Source organism: Lacerta agilis, chromosome 11, assembly GCF_009819535.1.
Source record: "Lacerta agilis isolate rLacAgi1 chromosome 11, rLacAgi1.pri, whole genome shotgun sequence".
Taxonomy (NCBI): Eukaryota; Metazoa; Chordata; class Lepidosauria; order Squamata; family Lacertidae; genus Lacerta; species Lacerta agilis.
Genome location: NC_046322.1, coordinates 51,111,809 through 51,132,634, shown reverse-complemented (window position 1 = coordinate 51,132,634; position 20,826 = coordinate 51,111,809). Strand labels below are relative to the sequence as shown.

General features: G+C 42.8%; 1 protein-coding gene across 1 annotated transcript in view; it reads right to left on the bottom strand.

The window, feature by feature from the left end:
• Nucleotides 1-10,579, bottom strand: part of SHC3 (SHC adaptor protein 3) — a 52,875-nt gene extending 42,296 nt beyond the window's left edge. Inside the window, exon 1 of the mRNA XM_033164453.1 lies at nucleotides 9,945-10,579. Coding sequence (XP_033020344.1) covers nucleotides 9,945-10,466 — 522 coding nt within the window. The 5' untranslated portion in view covers nucleotides 10,467-10,579. The remainder of the gene's footprint in view (nucleotides 1-9,944) is intronic.
• Nucleotides 10,580-20,826: the final 10,247 nt, after the last annotated feature.

The following is a 20,826-nucleotide window of genomic DNA, read 5'->3' as shown; positions in this document are numbered from 1 at the left end:
CTCTGGTGTTGGAGATGTTCTATATTGTTACCGTCACCATTCATAGCCTTTTTCTACATGAATCTGTCGAATCCCTATTTTAAAGCAGAGCCAGTTGCTGTCCAAGAGCACATGGAAATGTATTCCATATTAACTCTGCTCTCTGTAAAGTGCTTCCATTTCTCTGTTCTACATCTTCCACTGTTCAACTTCATTGGGTGACCCCAATTTCTATTATGATGGTGATGGCGATGAGAGAGAAAGAAAACAGCTTCTCTGTCCATTTTCTCCACACTGTGCATAGTTGCATGTATAGACCTCTATCATGGTTCCCCCTTGCTCAACCTTTTTCTGAACTACATAGCCCCAAACATCATCATCATCAGGGGCGTCGCAGGGTGGGGGCGGGGGGGGCGGGCCACCCCTAGGTCAAGGGGAGGTGGGGTGACACTTTGGCCGGCCCCTCTCACCCCGCCCCGCCGAAAGGAAGCAGAACAGGCGCATTGAAGCGCTTGCTCTGCTTCTTTTTGCCCTTTCCTCCACTTTTTTTGGCGGGGGGGGCCGACCAGCGAGGGGGGGTGTCAAACCTGTCACCCCTTCCTCGCTAGCCACCACCCCCCGCCGAAAAAAAACGCTGGGGGGCAGGAAAAGGAAGCAGAACAGGCGCATTCAAGCGCTTGCTCTGCTTCTTTTTGCCCTTTCCGCCGCTTTTTTCCGGCGGGGGGGCCGACCAGCGAGGAGGGGGTGTCACGCTTGCCACCCCCTCCTAGCTGGCCACCACCCCCCGCCGAAAAAAGCCTCGGAAAGGGGGAAATTCCCCCTTTCTGCATACACGTGCATCGTGACGTCATGATGACGTCAGGACGCACGCGTCGTGCCCCTCCCCCAGGGGGGTGCCTCTGCGCTGCCGCCGCCCCCAGCAGCACTGAGGCTAGCTACGCCACTGATCATCATCATCATTTTAAACATATGTTAAATTTCTACTGTCCTTCATCCAAAGATCACAGCGTGGCTCGCAACAGAAAAATACAAAACGAGAATACAAAACATGCAACGAAACAAAAACAAACCAGTAAACCACCCACCCACCCACCCACAAACACATTAAAAAAGCTATAGAATGTTAACCAACCGAACACCTGGTTGTAGAGACACTTTTTCACCTGGCACCTAAAGATATGTAATGAAGGAGCCAGGTGAGACTTCCTGGGGAGGGCATTGCACAGAAATACCGTAAGGTTATTGTGCCAGCCCATTGATCTTTTTAACTGCCTTATACTGTTCTTGTTCATCTCTTTTTGATATCCAGTAAAGAAGACTGGACACAGTACTCCAAGTGTAATTGCACCGTAATGGCATCATAATATTGGTCGTTTTATTTTTGATCCCTTTCCTAATATTCTCTAACATTGCATTTGCCCTTCTTACATCAACAATTCACTGGGTTTATATCTTCTTTGAGCTACTCTCTACAACCCTGAAATCCCTTTCCTTGTAATTCAACACAGGCTCAGGTCCCAACAGCATATATAGGAAATTTGGAGCTTTTGGCCTAATACATTACACATGCTATCGCTGCTTTTTGCTACTTTAATGCCCATTCACTGAGTTTGGGGAGATCCCTTTTGTTTTGTTTTTAACCACCTTGAATAGTTTGGCATCATGAGTCTTCTGGAAACCTGGCCACCTCGCCTTTTAAAAAGTGGAACTACATTTATCAGTTTCCTGTCCTGGGGCACAGAGATCAATCTCAGAGACAAGCTACCTTTTTGTTGTTGTTAGAAGATGAGCAAGATCTCTATGGATCCAGTGATTTGTTAAGTTTAAGTTTGTCAATAAGGCATATTCCTTTATCTCTTACTACCAGTGTGAGGTTCGCATGGTGATGCTCACGAGGAACGAAGCAGGAACCCAAACAGTCTATTGGCAGTTTTATTGGTGCAAACTATTTACAGTGCAGAGCTACAGAAAGCATTCTGTTTCAGTCGCTGACAGAATCCGGGAGTGGCCCCTGCCGGCTCCTTCCCCAGCATAAGAGCTTCGGCACCCCAAATCTCCTCCTACCCTCCTTACGTTTCATCCCTCTGCGCAATTGGGGCACCGGAAGTGGCATGCTTCCCTCCTGACCAGCTGGACTAGGTGAGGTGCTGGGGCTCTTTGCAGCATTGCCGAGCCCTCTCCTCTCCTGGCTGGCCCCTTCCCCTTCCTCCCCACTGGAGGTGTGGCCAGGGGTGTAGCAAGGTAAATTGGTACCCGGGGGCAAAAAAAAAAATTGTCACACCCCCCCAAGGCATGGAAAGGTCAGGTGGTACCCGGTGTGGAAAATTTCTTGTCAACCCCCCCCATTGATTCCCCCCCCCCGCAAAAATAGTTTTACGTTACAGTGGTGCCCCGCTAGACGAATGCCTCGCTAGACGAAAAAACTCGCTAGACGAAAGGCATTCGCTAGCGGAAGACTGTCTCGCAAGACGGATTTTTGAATGGGCTTGCCTTGCAAGACGAAAAAATTTCCAATCCCCCCCCCCCGGCAAACTGCTCTTCCCCTGTTGGTGCTTCGCAAGACGAAATTTTCGCTATATGACAGTACTCGCAGAACGAATTAATTTCGTCTTGCGAGGCACCACTGTATTTCATATTTTCTTACAAAGGAATAATAACAAGTAATAAAAAAAAACCTTTTATTTATATCCCGCCCTCCCCGGCCGAAGTCGGGCTCAGGGTGGCTAACATCAGATACATAACATTGGTATAAAATCAAACAATAATTAAATTACCTCCTAAAAACATCTCAAAATCAAATTAAAGTCTAATTAGATGGCTTTCCACAGGGTTAGGGTTGGGAACAGTAAGTGCTCCACTGGACTGAAATTTCAGCCTTCATGACATAGGAAAACAGCCAGGTGAACAGCTATTTTGGTGGAGGAGGGTCAGGATATTAACCGATATGCATGGAATTTCATATATAGCTATATAATTCCTAGTATAGTAAGATAAGACATTTGGAGCAGGCATTTTCAAAAAAAATAAAAATAAAAAATAAATCAAAAGAAAAAACTGTTGCTTGATCATTTGTCACCCCCTCCATTATGGAACCCGGGGCGGCCCCCCGCCCCCCCTGGCTACGTCCGTGGGTGTGGCTACTTTTCGTGCTGGAAGAGGGGCTGGTACTCAAAAGGCATAGGGGCTCTCTGTAAGCTAACGGAGCCTCTATACCCCTCAGCGGGCCAGGTAGCAGTTCCCTGACAACCAGTACTGTGGTACTTCGGGTTACAGACGCTTCTGGTTACAGACTCCGCTAACCCGGAAGTAGTACCTTGGGTTAAGAACTTTGCTTCAGGATGAGAACAGAAATTGCACGGCGGCAGCGGGAGGCCCCATTAGCTAAAGTGGTACCTCAGGTTAAGAACAGTTTCAGGTTAAGAATGGACCTCCAGAACGAATGAACTTCTTAACCCGAGGTACCACTGTACTTGTCTCCGTTCTTCAAGCCTCTTCCTGAAAATATCAGTTATCTGCCCTGTCTTCTTCTGCAGCAAAGACAGACACAAAGAATACATTCAGATTCTCTGCCATCTTCTTATTCTCCTTTATCGCAGCTTTAACTCACTTGTTGTCCAATGGTTCCGCTGCCTACCTAGACACTTTCCTACTCAAGTTATATTAGTCAAGAAACAGTGTTTTGAATGCGTTATAAATGTACAACACCAGATGGCACTGAAAAGCAAAAAAAAAAATCTAAGCAATTTCCCATATTGTTTTTTTCTTTCGTTATCGTGATTTAATTTCCAACTTATTTATAGGGGGGGGGGGGTTCCCTGTGTGTAGATCCATCCCTCATGTATTTAAAAATTTGTTTATTTTTTAAAATGTTGGTCTTCGTGTTTTAACCAATATGTTCCTCAAATTATCTCCCCCATCCCTTATTGTCTGCTTGGGCCAATTTCCCCAAAGTTTGTGTTTGTGATCTAGTTGAGATTCCTGCGTTGCAGGGAGTTGGACTAGATGGCCCTTGGGGTTCCTTCCAACTCTACAATTCTATGATTTGGGCAAGACATTGATTTTCTGAAGGAAGTCTTCATTCCTATAGTAGCTTCCTTGACTCTGCTGGTGTCCTCTTGGACTGCAGAGCAGGGTTGCGGAGAAATTCAATTCAGTTCACACCTAAAAATGAATCAACCTAATTCCTGTTTTCTGAAACAAGACATAAATTGAAACACAGCATTCTCTTGAAAGTCATACTTCCTTGCATGTTGCAGTGTACTTCTCCAGTCAAGTAATGTATATAAAAGTGCATATACTAATGTAAGGTGTGCATAAAAATGCACATAGTCCTGAAAACAGCATACAAAAATGCATTACGAAGAAGGGAAATTTACTTTGCAAAAATGTGTACATTAGGCAAAAATTGCACTAAAATCCCGATGAATTTTTATGTGTGTGTGTGTTTGTATATTTGGCAAACTGATAGGGAAATGTGGAGAAGTGAATTTGAGATCTAAGAAACTGAAACAGACTGATTCAATCATCCCTCCTGGAGAGCACATTTCCTAATCTGCACAGGTACACATTCTACCTGAGCTTTTATTATTATGATTTTGAATAACCCCATCCACAATACTTTACGGAGAGTATTGGTTTAAAGAGGTTTAAAGACTCTCTCAAGGTAAATCTTTAAAAAAGTAGTATAAACACTGACAACTGGGAAACTCTGGTCTGCAAACGCTCCAGTTGGAGAACAGCCTTTACCAAAGGTGTCATGGGCTTTGAAGACACTCAAACTCAGGACGCAGGGGAGAAGCGTGCTAAGAGGAAGGCATGCTTGGCGAACCCTCACCGTGATCAGCTCCCACCCGGAAACCTTTGTCCCCACTGTGGAAGGGCGTGTGGATCCAGAATTGGCCTCCACAGTCACTTACGGACTCATTGTTAAGACCGTGTTCTTGGAAGACAATCTTACTCGGCCACGAGTGATCGCCAAAGAAGAAGAGGACTTCATGGAGAGTTGTGGCCCTCTGGCCATTCTTTTCAGCTTCCTTTTTACCAATTCCTTCATTGTGAGTAAGCTGACACTTTTGAAGTCAAATGCAAATTCCTTGGAAATTGTCCACTTACATATATATTGAATTTTATAGCACAGTGGCCATGGGTGGTTCAACAATACCTACATCTCACAATACAGAGGATTAATACAGAGAATTAAGTCTACGTTCACGTCCAACAACTTTTATGGTGAGCTGAGACTATCCTCCCCAACCAACTGTGAGAAGATGCAAGTCAAAGAAAATTTATGAATAGTCACTGGTAGTGATGGGAAAATCTGTTACTTTTGGTTCCTCTCAGTTTCTCATTTTTCCAACCTTAACTTCAGATCTTCACATTTCCATAACAGTTTGTGATTCTTTCTTTTTCTTTTTTAAAAAGTCTTCATGAAAATTCATCAGTATTTTAGTGTGAATTTCTCCTAAATGCTCTTTTGCCTGCAACCTACAATGTGTCCATTTAAATGGATAATTATTAGGCCTCTGTTTTGTGCAACGGTTCTGTCATTGCTAATGTGCGTAACGTTACTCACAGAGAACATTTCTAGTGATGCTCAGTACGGTTAACATACATGTTTAGCATCTGATTAACATATTCATGCCACTTAAATGTGTCATAATCAGAGATAGTGATAATGAGAGATACTCTGCTTCAGTTCGAACTCGGCCTGGATGCTAATATCTAACAATTATCATTGCAAACCAGGTATTGTAATTTTTCTATTTCTTCTCCAGTATGGTTCATAATGTATGCTAATATGCATCTCTCTCCTTTGAATTTGCCTTCAACATGATACCGTGCCTCAGAAGTGGTATAATGTCTCAAAAATGTGTCAGGCTTTTAAAAACCTTGGTTTTTAATAATTATATATTCCAGTTTCAGGCTGCAAGCCTGTGTAGTTATGTGATTATTTATTTTGTCTGTTGACTGATGGATTTCGGGCTTTCTTTAATCCCCCTTTTTCTTTAATTAAAGCACAAGCATCTTACAGACACACCAGGACCACCGAAATCAGCAAGATGTATGTACACTTAACTGTGTAGTGGTCTGCAGGTAACTTGTTTTAAAATATCTCTAGCTTATCACATTTGCACTAAGAGAAAGAACTAAAGCAGGAAGTTTTACACACACACACACACACACAAAGAGAGAGAGAGAGAGAGAGAGAGAGAGAGAGAGAGTACTTTTTTCTAAAAAGAATGTTTGGGGTACTCTCATTTTGACTCAAAAAAAATCAACATTTGATAGTTCAAATCAGGAAAAATAAATACAGTAAATGGACAAAAGTACAAAGATTTACAAAATGTTTAGGGGTATGCGTACCCCTGCGTACCCCAGAAAAAAGCTGTGTGTGTGTGTGTGTGTACACACACACATTTGATAAATGGATAAGATGCCAAGCTAATTTTCATCCATTCTTCATTTGAAAGAAAGATTTGTCTCATACAATGTGTGTGATTAGAAAAGTCTTAACTGCAGCTCAGGTCCAGTCACAGGGAACCTCACACATAACAACTGGTGGCACACCCCCATTTTCATCATAAAGCACGTCCAACCTGTATAATCTGGTCTGCACGAGCACCGGGATGCGGATGTATGTTCAAATGAGCATTTTCATTTTCATTGACTAGGTGCCTAGAAGGTTGATTCCACGAGTGGATTTCTCTTGTTCCATTTCCCCCGTATACCATATGAACTAGCATCTTGCATTGCACGATGAATTTTGAGTGTCTGGTCAGAAAATTCTAGAATTGCTTTGGTTCCTCTTACCACTGAATTGTTGGGAACTAGTGTATCGAACTACACATTTATCAAAAAAAAGGGTCCACTTTGCTGTGTATTGTTAGCACTGACTTTGACACTGTTAGCAGACACTGGGAATGAATCAGTAGATACTGGAAACGAAGGAAGATTTTCCCGAGAAATTAGGAAGCCAACAGTGTAAAAGCTCTTATCGTTTCACAGAATCAAAAGCTTGAAGGAGAACTAGAAGGGTCATGAAGTTCAGCTTCCCCATCTTTATTTGTTCTATACCTGGAACATCTACACATCACACTTTCCCTTAACCAAATAACATTCTTTCACAGAACGTAAATGTCAACTACTGAGATTGTTCCAAGACCTAATTCCTCCCATTTGCCACCCTTTAAACCCCAGCCTCCAGTCTCCACCCCTCAAAGAATCATACACACAATATTCAGCAACAATACTCTTGTCATCACCATTTCTTAGGGTTTTCTATTTCATTGGTGGATTTTACTTCGCAGACCAACTGAAGTCAAGCTACCCATGACCCCTAACAGTTAATGCCAAAGAAGCAATGCTGTTTCAGCCAACAACACATTATTACACTACCTTGTTATCACACTGGTATGAATATGTCTATCCTTGAAAATGGGTGGGTGGGGGAATAACATCTGTATTTTTTAAGCTTTCCACTCTAAATTGTTTTGCAAGGGACATAAAGCTCTCCTACATCACCATCCAAAATCAAATACTAAACAGTATAGCTATCTGTCAAAATGTTTTAAAAGCCAGGGTAATATGACCAAAGCAACTAAAAACTTTTAGAGAATGACCACCTTTTTAATCTACTATGATTATGTCTATAAATAAAGCATGGCGGACAAGACGGACGAGGAATTATGAAAGCGTGTTTGACGAGGACGGAGCCTCGTGTTAAATTCTCCATTTCTATTGTTGATAAGCGTTTGCCATGTATTTGGGGGGATTATCTTTCTGACAGGAGCCACCAAAAGTACTTGTAGTTTTTCTGTCACCTGTAAAATTATAGCCATGTTGATAGTTAATAATGAACTGCCCATTCGGTGTACCCTGCCTATGTGCTGGTTTTGAAATTTGGATTGGACATCATCCCTAAAATACAAAAAATGTTTTTAACGTGAGAACTTCTATTCTCATGCTTGTGAATGCTGCACTTATAGATGAAGAGTCGGGGATAATTAAGAGAAGGTATAACCTAAGAAGAACAGCTTTCGTTAGGTGCTTTATAATCAGTAAATGAGCAATACAAAGATTTCGTCCCTCCACTTGGCGTTATGCCTCTTGGCCGGTTTTTTAAATATATATGTCACCATGACATGACTTACATTGGACAGTTTATGTATCACTGGAATCAATGTTGTGATGTTTTTATATTTCTTGCTTTCTTCTTAGTTCTCAAGTGATCGTGTAATAATCACTTGTATTCACATCGTCTGTCTACCGACAGTGGCCTGGTGTCCATCATCCTTTTCGAGGTGCTATAAGTCAACATGCAATGCTTAGAACCGACACTAACCACAGCTGGGTGGGAGCCATCCTCTCTAAAGTACTATTACCAGGTGTTTTCTTTCAGCCAGAGCTCACAGGAGCTGAGTTCCGGCACCTCTCAGGTGGACGCCATTGCCATTCTAAGAGAACCAAGGGAGAAGTTCACGGTGAGCTCCGGCACCTCTTTTTCTAGAAAAAGACTACCACCGCACTGACTACCACCACTAGCAACCGTATCTTGCCAACCATAAAGCACAAATATTGCACAGGTTTCCGGAACCAGGTGAATTTTGTGGGCCACAAAATACTTACAAGATATGACAGAGAACAGCTAGTCTGAGGTACAGTGTCAACTTACATGCCTTCCTCATTTGTCAAATAGCACACAATGTGTTCTGAAAGGTAGCGATGAAGATCTTATTTCACTTCATGTGCTGTGGTCATTTTAATATGGGAGGGGGGGGAACATCGCCCTTTTTAGAGATGCTTCTTAATGAACCCACTTGTTGTAATTACCCTCGTCAAACAATCCCCATACCTCTCATGTCTGCCAAAAGTGCGCAGTCAAGATAGATATTTAACAAGATATTTAATAAAAAAATTACAACCAGTGGGACTAAGGTTAAAGGTTTGTGCATTATAGCACTACTTGGAATAGTGTAGCTTTTCCGTTTGAAATCAACAGAGCTATCTCTCTCTCTCTCTCTCTCTCTCTCTCTCTCTCTCCAATATATATAAAATTTTTGCTTAGTCCTTTAGGATACAACAAATTATTGTTGCTGAAAATCAGTACAGTTACACAGCAAAGAATTTCTTGTTTGACAGAGTGGTTTTTCAAGCAGGTAAAGGAACACAAATTGAAATCTCTAGTTGCTACAAAGTAAGCCATCAGTCTCACCATAATGCCTTACATTCTACCTGGTTAGAGTACACTTTTAACACACTGAAATATGCCTCAGCCATATTGGCCTAAAAATACCCTGGGGTTTTTGCTCTGTACCTAAACTATCAGTGTACTGAAAAGAAATAATGTTAAAAGTGACTGAAAGGCTGTTATGTAAAACAAGACTGCATTTGATCTGCACCAATTGGGAAAAAAAAGAATATTCAGGTTTGCAAAATATGACAAATACTGCAAGCGGTGGCTTTTTCTCCACCAAAAAACCCCAAACCACACACATACACATACACTTGCAAATGAAACACACACACACACAGAGAGAGAGAAGATATTTCATGCTTGAAATACGGCAAAGGATAAGCACAGGTTCAATATGCATAAACTCTTGCTTTTTCTAATAAAGGTTGCACCCGACATATGAGAAATCATTATGCACAATAAATTTGCCCTATTCTGGGGGAGAGGGAAACCGAAGACTTTTGCTTTAAAAATATTCCTTTCCCACTGTTTTAAATCACGTTAACTGCCAACGACTCAGCATGCACGCTTCCTTAATTAAAACAAATTAACGGTGGATTTCTGACAACGTCTTTCTGCTCTTAACAATCTTTGCAGTGCTTCCAGAAATGAAATGTGCCAAGAGAAAACCTCCCAGCCTGCCTACCTGGCTGCTGAAATAAGGAAAAGATTCCCCACCACCACCACTCTCCAATTGATTAAAACAATAGAATGGAAAAGGAAACAGACCAACCTTCACAATGTACGTCACTCCAGGTCCCAGGATCTTCTCGTTCGAATGCAGCCACCCTTGGGAGACTTTGCCGGCAACATTGCTCCCTTGATTCCAGTCTTCGCCTCCCAGGTGCATCTCCTCTGACCATGTCTTTTTCCCTGTGTTCATCTTGCTCTTGTCCTGCTGAGAAGACGGAGTGGCAGAGGCAAGGTTACATGTGTTGTCTGAAGCCTCTGCTGCCGAGCTCCCCTGCAACTTGGAGACAGCAAGCTCCTTCACTGCAGACGAGAGGTTCTTGATACCCGAAAGGCTGCCTGAATGGGAGAGTTTCAGGTGGGACACTTTGTGCATGAGAGTGCAAATGGCGGTGGGTCCATCTTGGTCCTTCTGGAGAACCTCAGGAGAGACCAGGTACGGCGATGGTGTTGACGTTGGACCAATTGACGAGACCTTGCTGTTCATGGACAAGTTATGGATAAGATCGTCAACCGATGTCACCGAATCATTCCTGAAGCGGTTGTATTTGGTACGCTGAAGCATTCCCTTCTATCACGAATCTTGCATATGTTCTGACAAACCAGGGAACCCCTGTGCTAACATAGCAGGTGATCCAGAATATCAGCGATGGATAGTGAACATCTGGCAACGGGGCAGGATAATAATAATAACAATAATAATAATAAATGTTAAGATCTTTTTTTAAGGGATTTTTGCTCAAGGTTCCATGGCCAAGCTGGGTGCAGCGATAGTTTTCTGTGCAAGAAGAGAACGATCCCGGTCCTGCTCAGAGCTGCCAAGTCTCTCACAGCAAAAGCATGACTCACACAAATGAGAAGGACCCTTTTCAACAAAAGGCTCAGTGAACACTGCAAATCACTTCCTGTAGGGGGAAAAATCCACCCACTTACAGCACACTACCACCAATCAATTCTCAAATTTCCTTTTCCTCTCTTAAACAGATTCTCCCCCCATCTTTCCTTCCTACCCCATTTTTTGCAACCATAGGTGAGTGCTTGCAATAGTTCTAAGTATAACTGCGCTAACCTCCCCACCACCACCACTTTTCATTTTAATTCCCCCCCTTCTGTCCTGTTCTGATGACTTTATACAGCATGCCTTAGTTAGGCAGGAATAAAGTAGCAATTTCATGAATAACATTCAGGCAAACCCACCAGCATACAAATACTGTACCTGGAAAGGCTTCCATAATACACAGAAGGATTGCAAATTCTGTGTGGGTTGAGAAATTTATAGGGTAAATAATCTAGTCTTTTTCTTTCAGGTAAGCATTAAAACTGTGCTGCTCTTTATCATAATTGCCACATTGCAGTTTTTCTTTAAAAATCACGATGCCATTATGCTTTTGGTTTTTTCACTTCCAAGAGGAAAAATCTCTTTGGGAGGGTTTTTCAATGCAACATTACACTAAAAACTTTTGGCTGGGCAAAAAAATGAACCCATCCGTGTGTTTGGGGGGGGGGGGGGTGGGGTGAGTGTGGCAGTGGCAAGAGGCTTGCTTTTTCTCTCACAATTTAATGCAAAGGAGATCTTAACCTTACCTCTCGATACTAAATTTAAATCTCGAAAGCTAAGAAATACGAGAGGATTATTCCAGAGTACTTAAGGCAATGAGCTGATGCCTCGCTTTCAAAAATGAACATGAATACAAAAGTAAATGCAGTCATAAAATACACTTACTTGAAAAGATCCTCAACTCACACACAACAAATCCCCTGATTTTGTTGCAGGCATGCAAAATTTAACATTAGTCTGACAACCCAATATTAACCATACACTAAAGGACTGAGGTTTGTTTAAGCAATGGATGAATTTCAGTTACTTATGCTGCAAGAAAACAGATTCAGAATGGCACCGCAACTTTTTGAAAAGCAAATAAATAAAACTGCAACATGCAAATCAACAAATTTCCCCAGAGGATAGCCCACACTCCTTTTTCGTCCTAAAGGCTTAAGTACGGAAAATGCATCGACGCAGTAGCATGCTTCACTGCAAGTATTTTATGAGAATTCCTGATACATAAATGAAGGCAGCACCTCTGATCCCAGTAGCGATGAATGAAAATGTCCCATTCATTGTAAAAGCAGGTTTCTAGTGATCTGCAGAGTAGCTTTTCAGCACACTGCAAACCTGCTACAACATCCAAACTGCATTCATTCCACCCACCCCCCCCAATCCGCCCCAGCTTCCTCCTGCTACCCTAGCAACAGCAAATATACATCGTATAGATCATTTCTGGTCTTGTGTTCAGCAACAAGCCGGAATCTCTTTCATTCAGAAACGATTCTCTTCATTAGAAGTAGATTAAAAAAAAAAAAAACCTGGGAAATGTGAATGGAATTCTGTATATCTGAATGAAAGAGCTGGCTAGCAGAGCAGCATTTCTGTGAATGAAGCCCGGCCTTGCAGCCTCTGCCAGGCAATCCCTTGGATGCTAAGTATCTCAGCCAATAAGAAACAGTCTGGATGACTCATTCAACAAAGACTCTCTAAATAGTGGAATCTTCCATTTCACACACAGGTAGAATTTATATATATATACACCAACTTCAAAAGATATAAACATGATCTTCAAATCAAAAATACACACTTGTTTACAGAAAGTATTTCAAGCGGTTTTATTTTTCAATATTTTATTTTTTACAATGTGCATTTGAACTGTTTGGGTGATGATGAATTTCACCCCTCGAATAGTCATTTAGTTGGTTTAGGCATCCTGAGGATAGGAACGTGATCATACATAGATGCCTATGAATTCACATCACCAGGTACACTGGGCAAAATTCGGTCACGGGTCACCTCCCTTGTAAAGAGAAGCTAGAATGTTTGGTGCTTTTCAGTTTAGGGGGAAATGGTGGTTAAGGACAAAACTGATGTTAAGAAAAGGATGCTTGGTGTTGAGATAATGGATAGAGAGAAGTTTTTCTCCCTCTCTCATAATACTAGAACCTGGGTCATTCAGTCAAAATGACTGGTCTGAGAGTCAAGGCAGACAAAAGGAAATATTCTACGTGGTACATTGTTAAATTATGGCATTCACTGTGTTGAAGGCAAGTAGTTTAGATGACTTTAAAGTCTGGGATAGCTCAGTAAAGCATGAGACTCTTAATATCAGGGCCATAGGTTCAAGTCCCACGTTAGGCAAAAGATTTCTTCACTGCAGGGCATTGAACTGGGTGATCCTCCTGGTCCCTTCCAGCTCTACAATTCTATTACAGGTGAAACTCGAAAAATTGGAATATCGTGGAAAAGTCCATTTATGTAAGCAATTGTTTTCATTAGCTACTGGAGTTTAATATATGAGATAGGCTCATGACATGCAAAGCGAGATATGTCAAGCCTTTGTTTGTTATAATTGTGATGATTATGGCGTCCAGCTGATGAAAACCCCAAAGTTGAAATTGTTAATTTGGGGTTCTCATCAGCTGTACGCCATAATCATCACAATTATAACAAATAGAGGCTTGACATATCTCGCTTTGCATGTCACGAGTCTATCTCATATATTAGTTTCACCTTTTCAGTTGAATTACTGAAAGAAATGAACCTTTCCACGATATTCTAATTTTTCGAATTTCACCTGTATTCTAAAGTGGGATTAGAGACATTTATGGAGAGTTTGGAAGAGCAACCTGAAGTTTACAGCATGTTATTCCTTGAAGGAGAACTCCTTGAAAATGATTCACAGGTGGTATTTAACTCTGAGTAGACTTGCTAAGATGTAAGACTGAATCAAATAAATGCTGGAGATGCAATGAGATCAAGGATACGTTCTTTCATATTTCTCAAACCACCCTGTAAAAGAGTATTGGGAAATAATTTATACTAAATTGGGGGGGTTTGTTTAAAAGCACTTTCCCAAAAACAACAACCCAGAGTCCTTTTTATTGGGGAAAATTCAGGTGGAAATTCCCAGGTGTTATAAAAGGTTATTTATGTATGCCACCATGGCGGCCCATGTTTTGTTATCCCCAAAATGGAAAACGAGCGAGGTCCCAATTAAAGAAGAATGTCAACTTAAACTGATGGAATATGTGCAGCACACCCGTGAACACAGTACTGGAAAGTGCTTTGCAGATGAATAAATAGTGCTGTTTGAGAGGAGGGTAAAGTTGGTTATCGATGCATGAGGCTGCAGAGACCATAGCTGTCAACTTTTCCCTTTTCTTGCGAGGAATACTATTCAGAATAAGGGAATTTCCCTTTTAAAAAAAGGAAAACGTTGACAGCTATGGCAGAGACTTTCCTGGCAAAAGGAAAAGAACAAGCAAATGAGGAAATGTCACTATGAAGCTCGAATTCTGTTACCAAAAATTGATCTGCACATCACAGTGGACAACTATTGGACATTTCGAAAATCGATTTCTTTTCTCTATGCCTTAATAAGAGCTGAACTATCTACCTGAGGCTCCTGAGCACTGGGAAAGCAGAGTTCACATGAACCTCTGGTGAATTCTGTGGGGTGGGAAATGAGTGTTGACCATCATTGATTTCTCCTGACTTTTAAGCATTAAGCAACATTATTATTATTATTATTATTATTATTATTATTATTATTATTATTATTATTATATAAAGCGAACGCAAGCCCTCAGTCATTTTGACGTGACTATTCCTTGCTGCCCAAGCACAGCACTTTTCTTCTGACACACATGCACAGCCATGTGAATTTCCAAAGGCGAATCAGAGCCAACATCGGCATCAGGAGAAAAAAGCTGTTGCTGTTGGGCGTTCTGATTCAAAGCATTCCTGAGAAAACAAATTCATGAATGGGCTCGCAGCATTCAGATTTCTCCACGCTGGACGTTTGGGCTTATTCTCATTGGACGAGAAAACACCAAACAGTTCTTAGGCTATCGCAACAGCAAGAAGCAAGAAGAGGATGGGGAGACAAATTTGCCTTTCTTCTTGTTTCGCTAATTCAGACTTCTGTATCACAATAAAGCAGCCTTGCAGCCTCCCCCCTTTTATGCACTGTATCCATGGCAATTTTGTTGCTATGGGTGGGCTCGACACACACATCTCTGCCTTATCTGGCTTGCGAAGTTGCTCCTATAAACGGACAGATTAGCAATAACTGCAGCACAAATGCGGCACAGAATCCTTAAATCTGGCCTGGCAAGCCATTGTCAATGACTTGCAAAGCCTTGCTGAGGTGTGTGCTCATGCTCTGATTCCAATTCCTGGGAGATAAACCATCACACCGACAACGAACACACATGGCTCCGTTTTAACGCAATGGCTGTAACAATGGTCCAGAGTCTCGAAAAAGGACTTTGCCATTCATGTGGCAGCTCCAAAACGGGAAGAACAAGAGAGTTGTACTTCCTACGCTTTGCATCCTGTGTGAGGTACACCGGCCTGTGGAACACGCTGAGACTCAACATACATTTTATCAGCCTCCTTCTGTGACACACTATTGTACCATTTCAGGGTTCAAGAAAGAAAACAGAAGAGCTTGCAGCTCCCAGGGCTGCATGTGCACCGTAAATTTATAGGACGTTTAAAGCACATGACTTCCCCCCAAAGGATCCTGGGAAGTGTAGTTTACCTTCCCAAGATTCTTTGGGGGAACTGGAAGCCATGTGTTTAAAATGTATGGCACACAGGCAGGAAAAGAAATGCTCATACCACTCTAAGGGGCAGCATTTTCTGCCTTCTGGGCAACTGGGGATGGATTGAGTTGCACTCTTTCTATCCCGCTCTAGATATAGGTCATCACAGTGCCCAAGGCTAATTTAGTCCCAAAATTCAGTTATGCATCCTTGCCATGTGATAAAAGGTTCCAGAACTGCAATCGTTCTTCAAACCCATTTCCAGCTCGTTTTCTGCATCCTTTATATCCAGTGCTTTTTTCCTTTAAAAATGTTTAGGGCAGGGGTTGTCAACCTGGTTCCTACCGCCCACTAGTTGGCGTTTCAGGATTCTAGGTGGGCGGTAGGGGGTTCTACGGCACAAGCTGAATCCTCCTTCCATCGAGCACTGGTAGGTGGTAAGGAAATTTTACCACCGAGAAAGATGCATTAGTGGGTGGTAAATATAAAAACGTTAACTACCCCTGGTTTAGGGGTACTCTTGTTTTCCTACTCATACTGAAATACTGGCCCTCAATGAGGCCGAACTTCCCAGTAGTAATGTATGGAAGTGAGAGCTGGACCATAAAGAAGACTGATCGCCGAAGAATTGATGCTTTTGAGTTATGGTGCTGGAGGAGACTCTTGAGAGTCCCGTGGACTGCAAAAAGATCAAACTTTTCCATCCTTAAAGAAATCAGCCCAGAGTGCTCCCTGGAAGGACAGATCCTAAAGTTGAGGCTCCAGTATTTTGGCCACCTCATGAGAAGAGAAGACTCCCTAGAAAAGGCCCTGATGTTGGGAAAGATGGAGGGCACAAGGAGAAGGGGACGACAGAGGATGAGATGGTTGGACAGTGTTCTCAAAGCGACTGGCATGAGTTTCACCAAACTGCGGGAGGCAGTGGAGGATAGGGGTACCTGGCGTGCTCTGGTCCATGGGGTCACGAAGAGTCGGACACGACTGAACGACTGAACAACAAAATGTGTACCCCTGCGTTCCCCCAGAAAAAAAAAATATGCACTGCTTATATCCTTGTATCCTGATTGCTCCTTACCAGGAGGAAAGCGAGCCAATCTCTCCTGGGGAAAACACAGAGTTTGACTTGATGCAGGAGATGAGCCGTCAAATTCCCGTTCACTTTTCAAAATCCTTATTAATTACATACTGTCCATATCCGTGTCCAGAGTCTACAAATTAAAACGAGCAGGAGTATTAACTTAATTTGCATGTCATCAAAGGCGGGCGGGTTAGATCTCGTTAAGAAGAAAAAAAGGGGGCGCTATCATTTAGGCTGGAGTCCTTTCCAATAAGACAGCCTGCCACTTAGACCGGCTAGCATTTGATTCCACGAGGAATCTTTCTTTTTTTTCAGCCCGCTTGGTATGAAAACGAAGCCCGGCGCTTGGAGGGTTAATCTGGTGAGTCGTGACTACTTGTAACTGTCAACTTCTCTCCCAGGATAAATAATTAAAGCTTCAGGAAGAACAGGCACACAGGAAGCGGTGGAGATTGGATGTACGTAGGTGTGGAAGGCATTCATTCTTATCCAATCAGTGAATAAAGAGCACATTATTCATGCAATCTGGTTCATTCACTGCTACGTGACCTGAACTACAATGGGCGAGAGAGAGGCTGCCGCATCCAGCGCGGAGCTGAAAACGCACAAAAGGAGGCAAAGAGGAAAGAATCCGAACTGTATCCAACAGAACGTTCCGGGCAGGAGAACAAAACACTCCGCTGTCAACGTGCGCCTTTTGCTCTTGCACAAAACATGTATTGTTGGTTCACGAGTCAACCCCCTCATTCCAAACTATGAGAAAGCTGTAAAAATAAAGAAGCAGAGGACATATAATATAATGTGCACGGAGCCACAAAATTAATAAGAATCAAATAAATGTTCCATGAACAGGAATGGTGGGAGTGGTAAGTCACTGTCAAAGATCGCTGAAATGGAGGCAGAATGCTTCCCGCAGTCAATATCCTACAAATGTGAGGTGATGGGTGCTCCGGACGTCGCAATAGGGTGCTCTGAGCACAGCAGCAGCCAGAACAGCTCTTCCAGGATAATGAACCGTTTCAATGGTAGTTCTCCATCAGCTGGCAATAATATAAATTGAAATCCATTACATTCAAATACAATACAGAGATTGAAATGACAGGCCTGCCTATAAACAACCAAAGTCTCCTTTTCTCTCTCTTCTGCCTGTTTCCTGTGCCTCATATTAGCACATTTTTTAATTTGCTTCCCACTTTTGGGTATAATCCCATCAGGAGCCTTCAAAGTACGTAGCATGCATCGTGAGGCAGTTCGGAAGAGAGGGGCACACACACAGAGGGAGGGAGAAATATTGTGACGGAAGGCCTTGAAGTGCTTTAGGTTAGCTATGCAGCATTCTTCCTTGAGTTTGTTGTGCAGCATTGCTTCATAATAAACAGTTTGCTCACACTTGTTGAGGTCCTCACCTCTTTCCTGCCCCAATATCTGTTGGTCTATCTATCGATCTGTCTATCGATCTACACACAGAAAGAGAGAGTCATAGAGCTTTCTAAATCACAACAAATGCTCATTTGAATTAATTCAATTAAAATTAAAAATTCAATTAATTCAACTAATTTCAGTTCAATTCACGGAATTTGTTCAAAAATGAGCAAAAGAAGAGTTCAGACAGGTGGAACAATTCAAAACAGAGATAAGCAAATGCTCATCAGCAGCGAATAACCAAAGCCCAAAACAATAATATTACTTGTAGCAATGATTCAGATACAGCCGTCTTAAAGGGCTTCCTTGTGGAAAAACGAAACCTTTGGCAATGTAACTTACCAGTTCAAACAAAGTCACCTCTTTGTTGCAGCTGAAAGTAACTCCCCATGTTAAATAGGCCGTCTTCTTTTTCAAATTCCCCCGGTAGATGTGCCACTTTTGCATCTGCTTTCCCTTGATCAGCATACTCCAAAGCAGGCTTTCTAATTAAATGTCATTTCAAGTATAATAATGGCTTCTAAGCTTTTAATTTCTAACACTGGAAGTTTTTTGTTTTTTGTTTTTTTGTTTTTTAAACTACCGTCAAGCTACTGGCATTTCATCTCTGCCACAACTCAGTCTCTGAGAGCCAGTGTGGTGTAGTGGTTAAGAGCGGCAGACTTGTAATCTGGTGAACCGGGTTCGCTTCTCTGCTCCTCCACATGCAGCTGCTGGGTGACCTTGGGCTAGTCACACTTCTTTGAAGTCTCTCAGCCCCACTCACCTCACAGAGTGTTTGTTGTGGGGGAGGAAGGGAAAGGAGAATGTTAACCGCTTTGAGACTCCTTCGGGTAGTGATAAAGCGGGATATCAAATCCAAACTCCTCCTCCTCCTCCTCCTCCTCCTCTTCTTCTTCTTCTTCTCCTCCTCCTCCTCCTCCTCCTCCTCAAACTCAGTTTCTTGTATTGGTGAAACGGCCTTCCCAGTTGTCACCATCTGTGAATTTGGGGGCACAACCAGTGCTGGATTTACGTATAAGCTAAACAAGCAATAGCTTAGGGGTCTACTCTTTAGGGGGCCCCCAAAAAAACTAAAAGGAAAAAAACTAAGGGGAAATCTGCCATGCTACTTCTATGTGCATATGACACAAAATTCGGTCCTAAGATGGCAGGGTTCTGAGAATGTAGAATGGACTGAGGCGAATCACATTTTTGAAAGTTCCTTGCTTTCATGGTGAGTTCGGGCACCTTTTTTCCTAGAAGAATAGCAATATGTGTGAAAGTATTTTGAGCATTACTTTTTGATTCAACAGCTGACTGACACAAAGTCAACTCCAGTCTCTTTAATAGCCGTGAAGCAGGAAGCAATAGAGAAAATATGCTCGGTAATTTATACAGGACAACCGTTACACGACAAGCGCAAGCTGGATCTATCAAAGCACTCATTAAGGAACGAAAACCCTCTGGCAATCAGGATACGAGATCCATTTTCAGGGGTGAGAGGCTGAGAGCTCACATCTAGGGCTGTCTTGTACATTAAGATGTATCAGCTAGTATTTGTACTTCCTATTTATACCGTGGTCGCTGTGTGCCTTCTTTGTGTGCAAAGAACAACACCCAAGAGTCTTATGGCCTGCCAAAGCTTCAACCATAATAAATGTGTTGATCTTTTGCAGTGTCACGTGATTCTTTGCTGCAAAAGTCTTAATATGGCTACTCCTCTGTTGTTGTTTTAATGTGCGTTTACTTTGGGTGCCTCCGCAAATGGAAACCTTGGGGCGAGAAACGTATCCGAGAGTTTCTTTCTCCTGCACAAGGAGATAAATGCTCATTGTGCTCCCCGCCCACTTTAACATCCTGTCTCGCCCAAGGTGATGCTACTGCTGCCTTGATGTGAGTGGGCTGGCAACGTCGCCATAGCAACGTGGGCCTGTGGGTGGGAGATTTCAGATGGCATTGTAGGTGTTCCCCTTCCATTCTCCCCGTGGGTTAGTGATGATGAGAGTTGCTCCAGCATGGCTTATCATGAGAGGTATTGGTTGGGATAACTCGGATCTCAGCTGCCTTCTGTCTGTGTGACTGTATGTCTTTCGCACTGCATTTGTGGATATAAGCTCTGTTTCAATGGGTTAGCAGCTCTCAGTAAGGTTACAACGTTCAAATATTGCTCTTGATGCTGGGTGACAGTGTGATCTAAACCACTGAGCCTCTTGGGCTTGCTGATCGGAGGGTCAGCAGTTCAAATCCCCGTGACGGAGTGAGCTCCCGTTGCTCTGTCCCAGCACCTGCCAACCTAGCACTTCAAAAGCATGCCAGTGAAAGTAGATAAATAGGTACCACTGCGGTGGGAAGGTAAACAGCATTTCTGTGCGTTCTGGTTTCCATCACAGTGTCCCGTTGCACCAGAAGCGGTTTAGTCCTGCTGGCTACATGACCCGGAAAGCTGTCTGTGGACAAACGCCAGCTCCCTCGGCCTGAAAGCGAGATGAGCGCCGCAACCCCATAGTCACCTTTGACTGGACTTAACCGTCCAGGGGCCCTTTACCTTTACCTTTTACCTTGATGAGTGTGTTGGGTATAAGCAACGTTGCATGCCTCCAGTCAGAAGAGGGCAAAGTTGAGATTAACAGACAGGCAGGGGAACCTTGGGGGGGGGGGTTTCTGTCCCAAACTCCCAGGTTCCACCTTCTCTCTCTCTCTCCCCCCCCCCCCCGTATGACGCAGCCACGAAACAAGTTCTCATCGTGCAGACTTAGAATCCAACGCCATCAATTTAAATATGAAGAAATGAGCCTTTTTTTCTGTCACCAGTGGAACCTCTGTGTGATTTATCTACTCTTTTTTT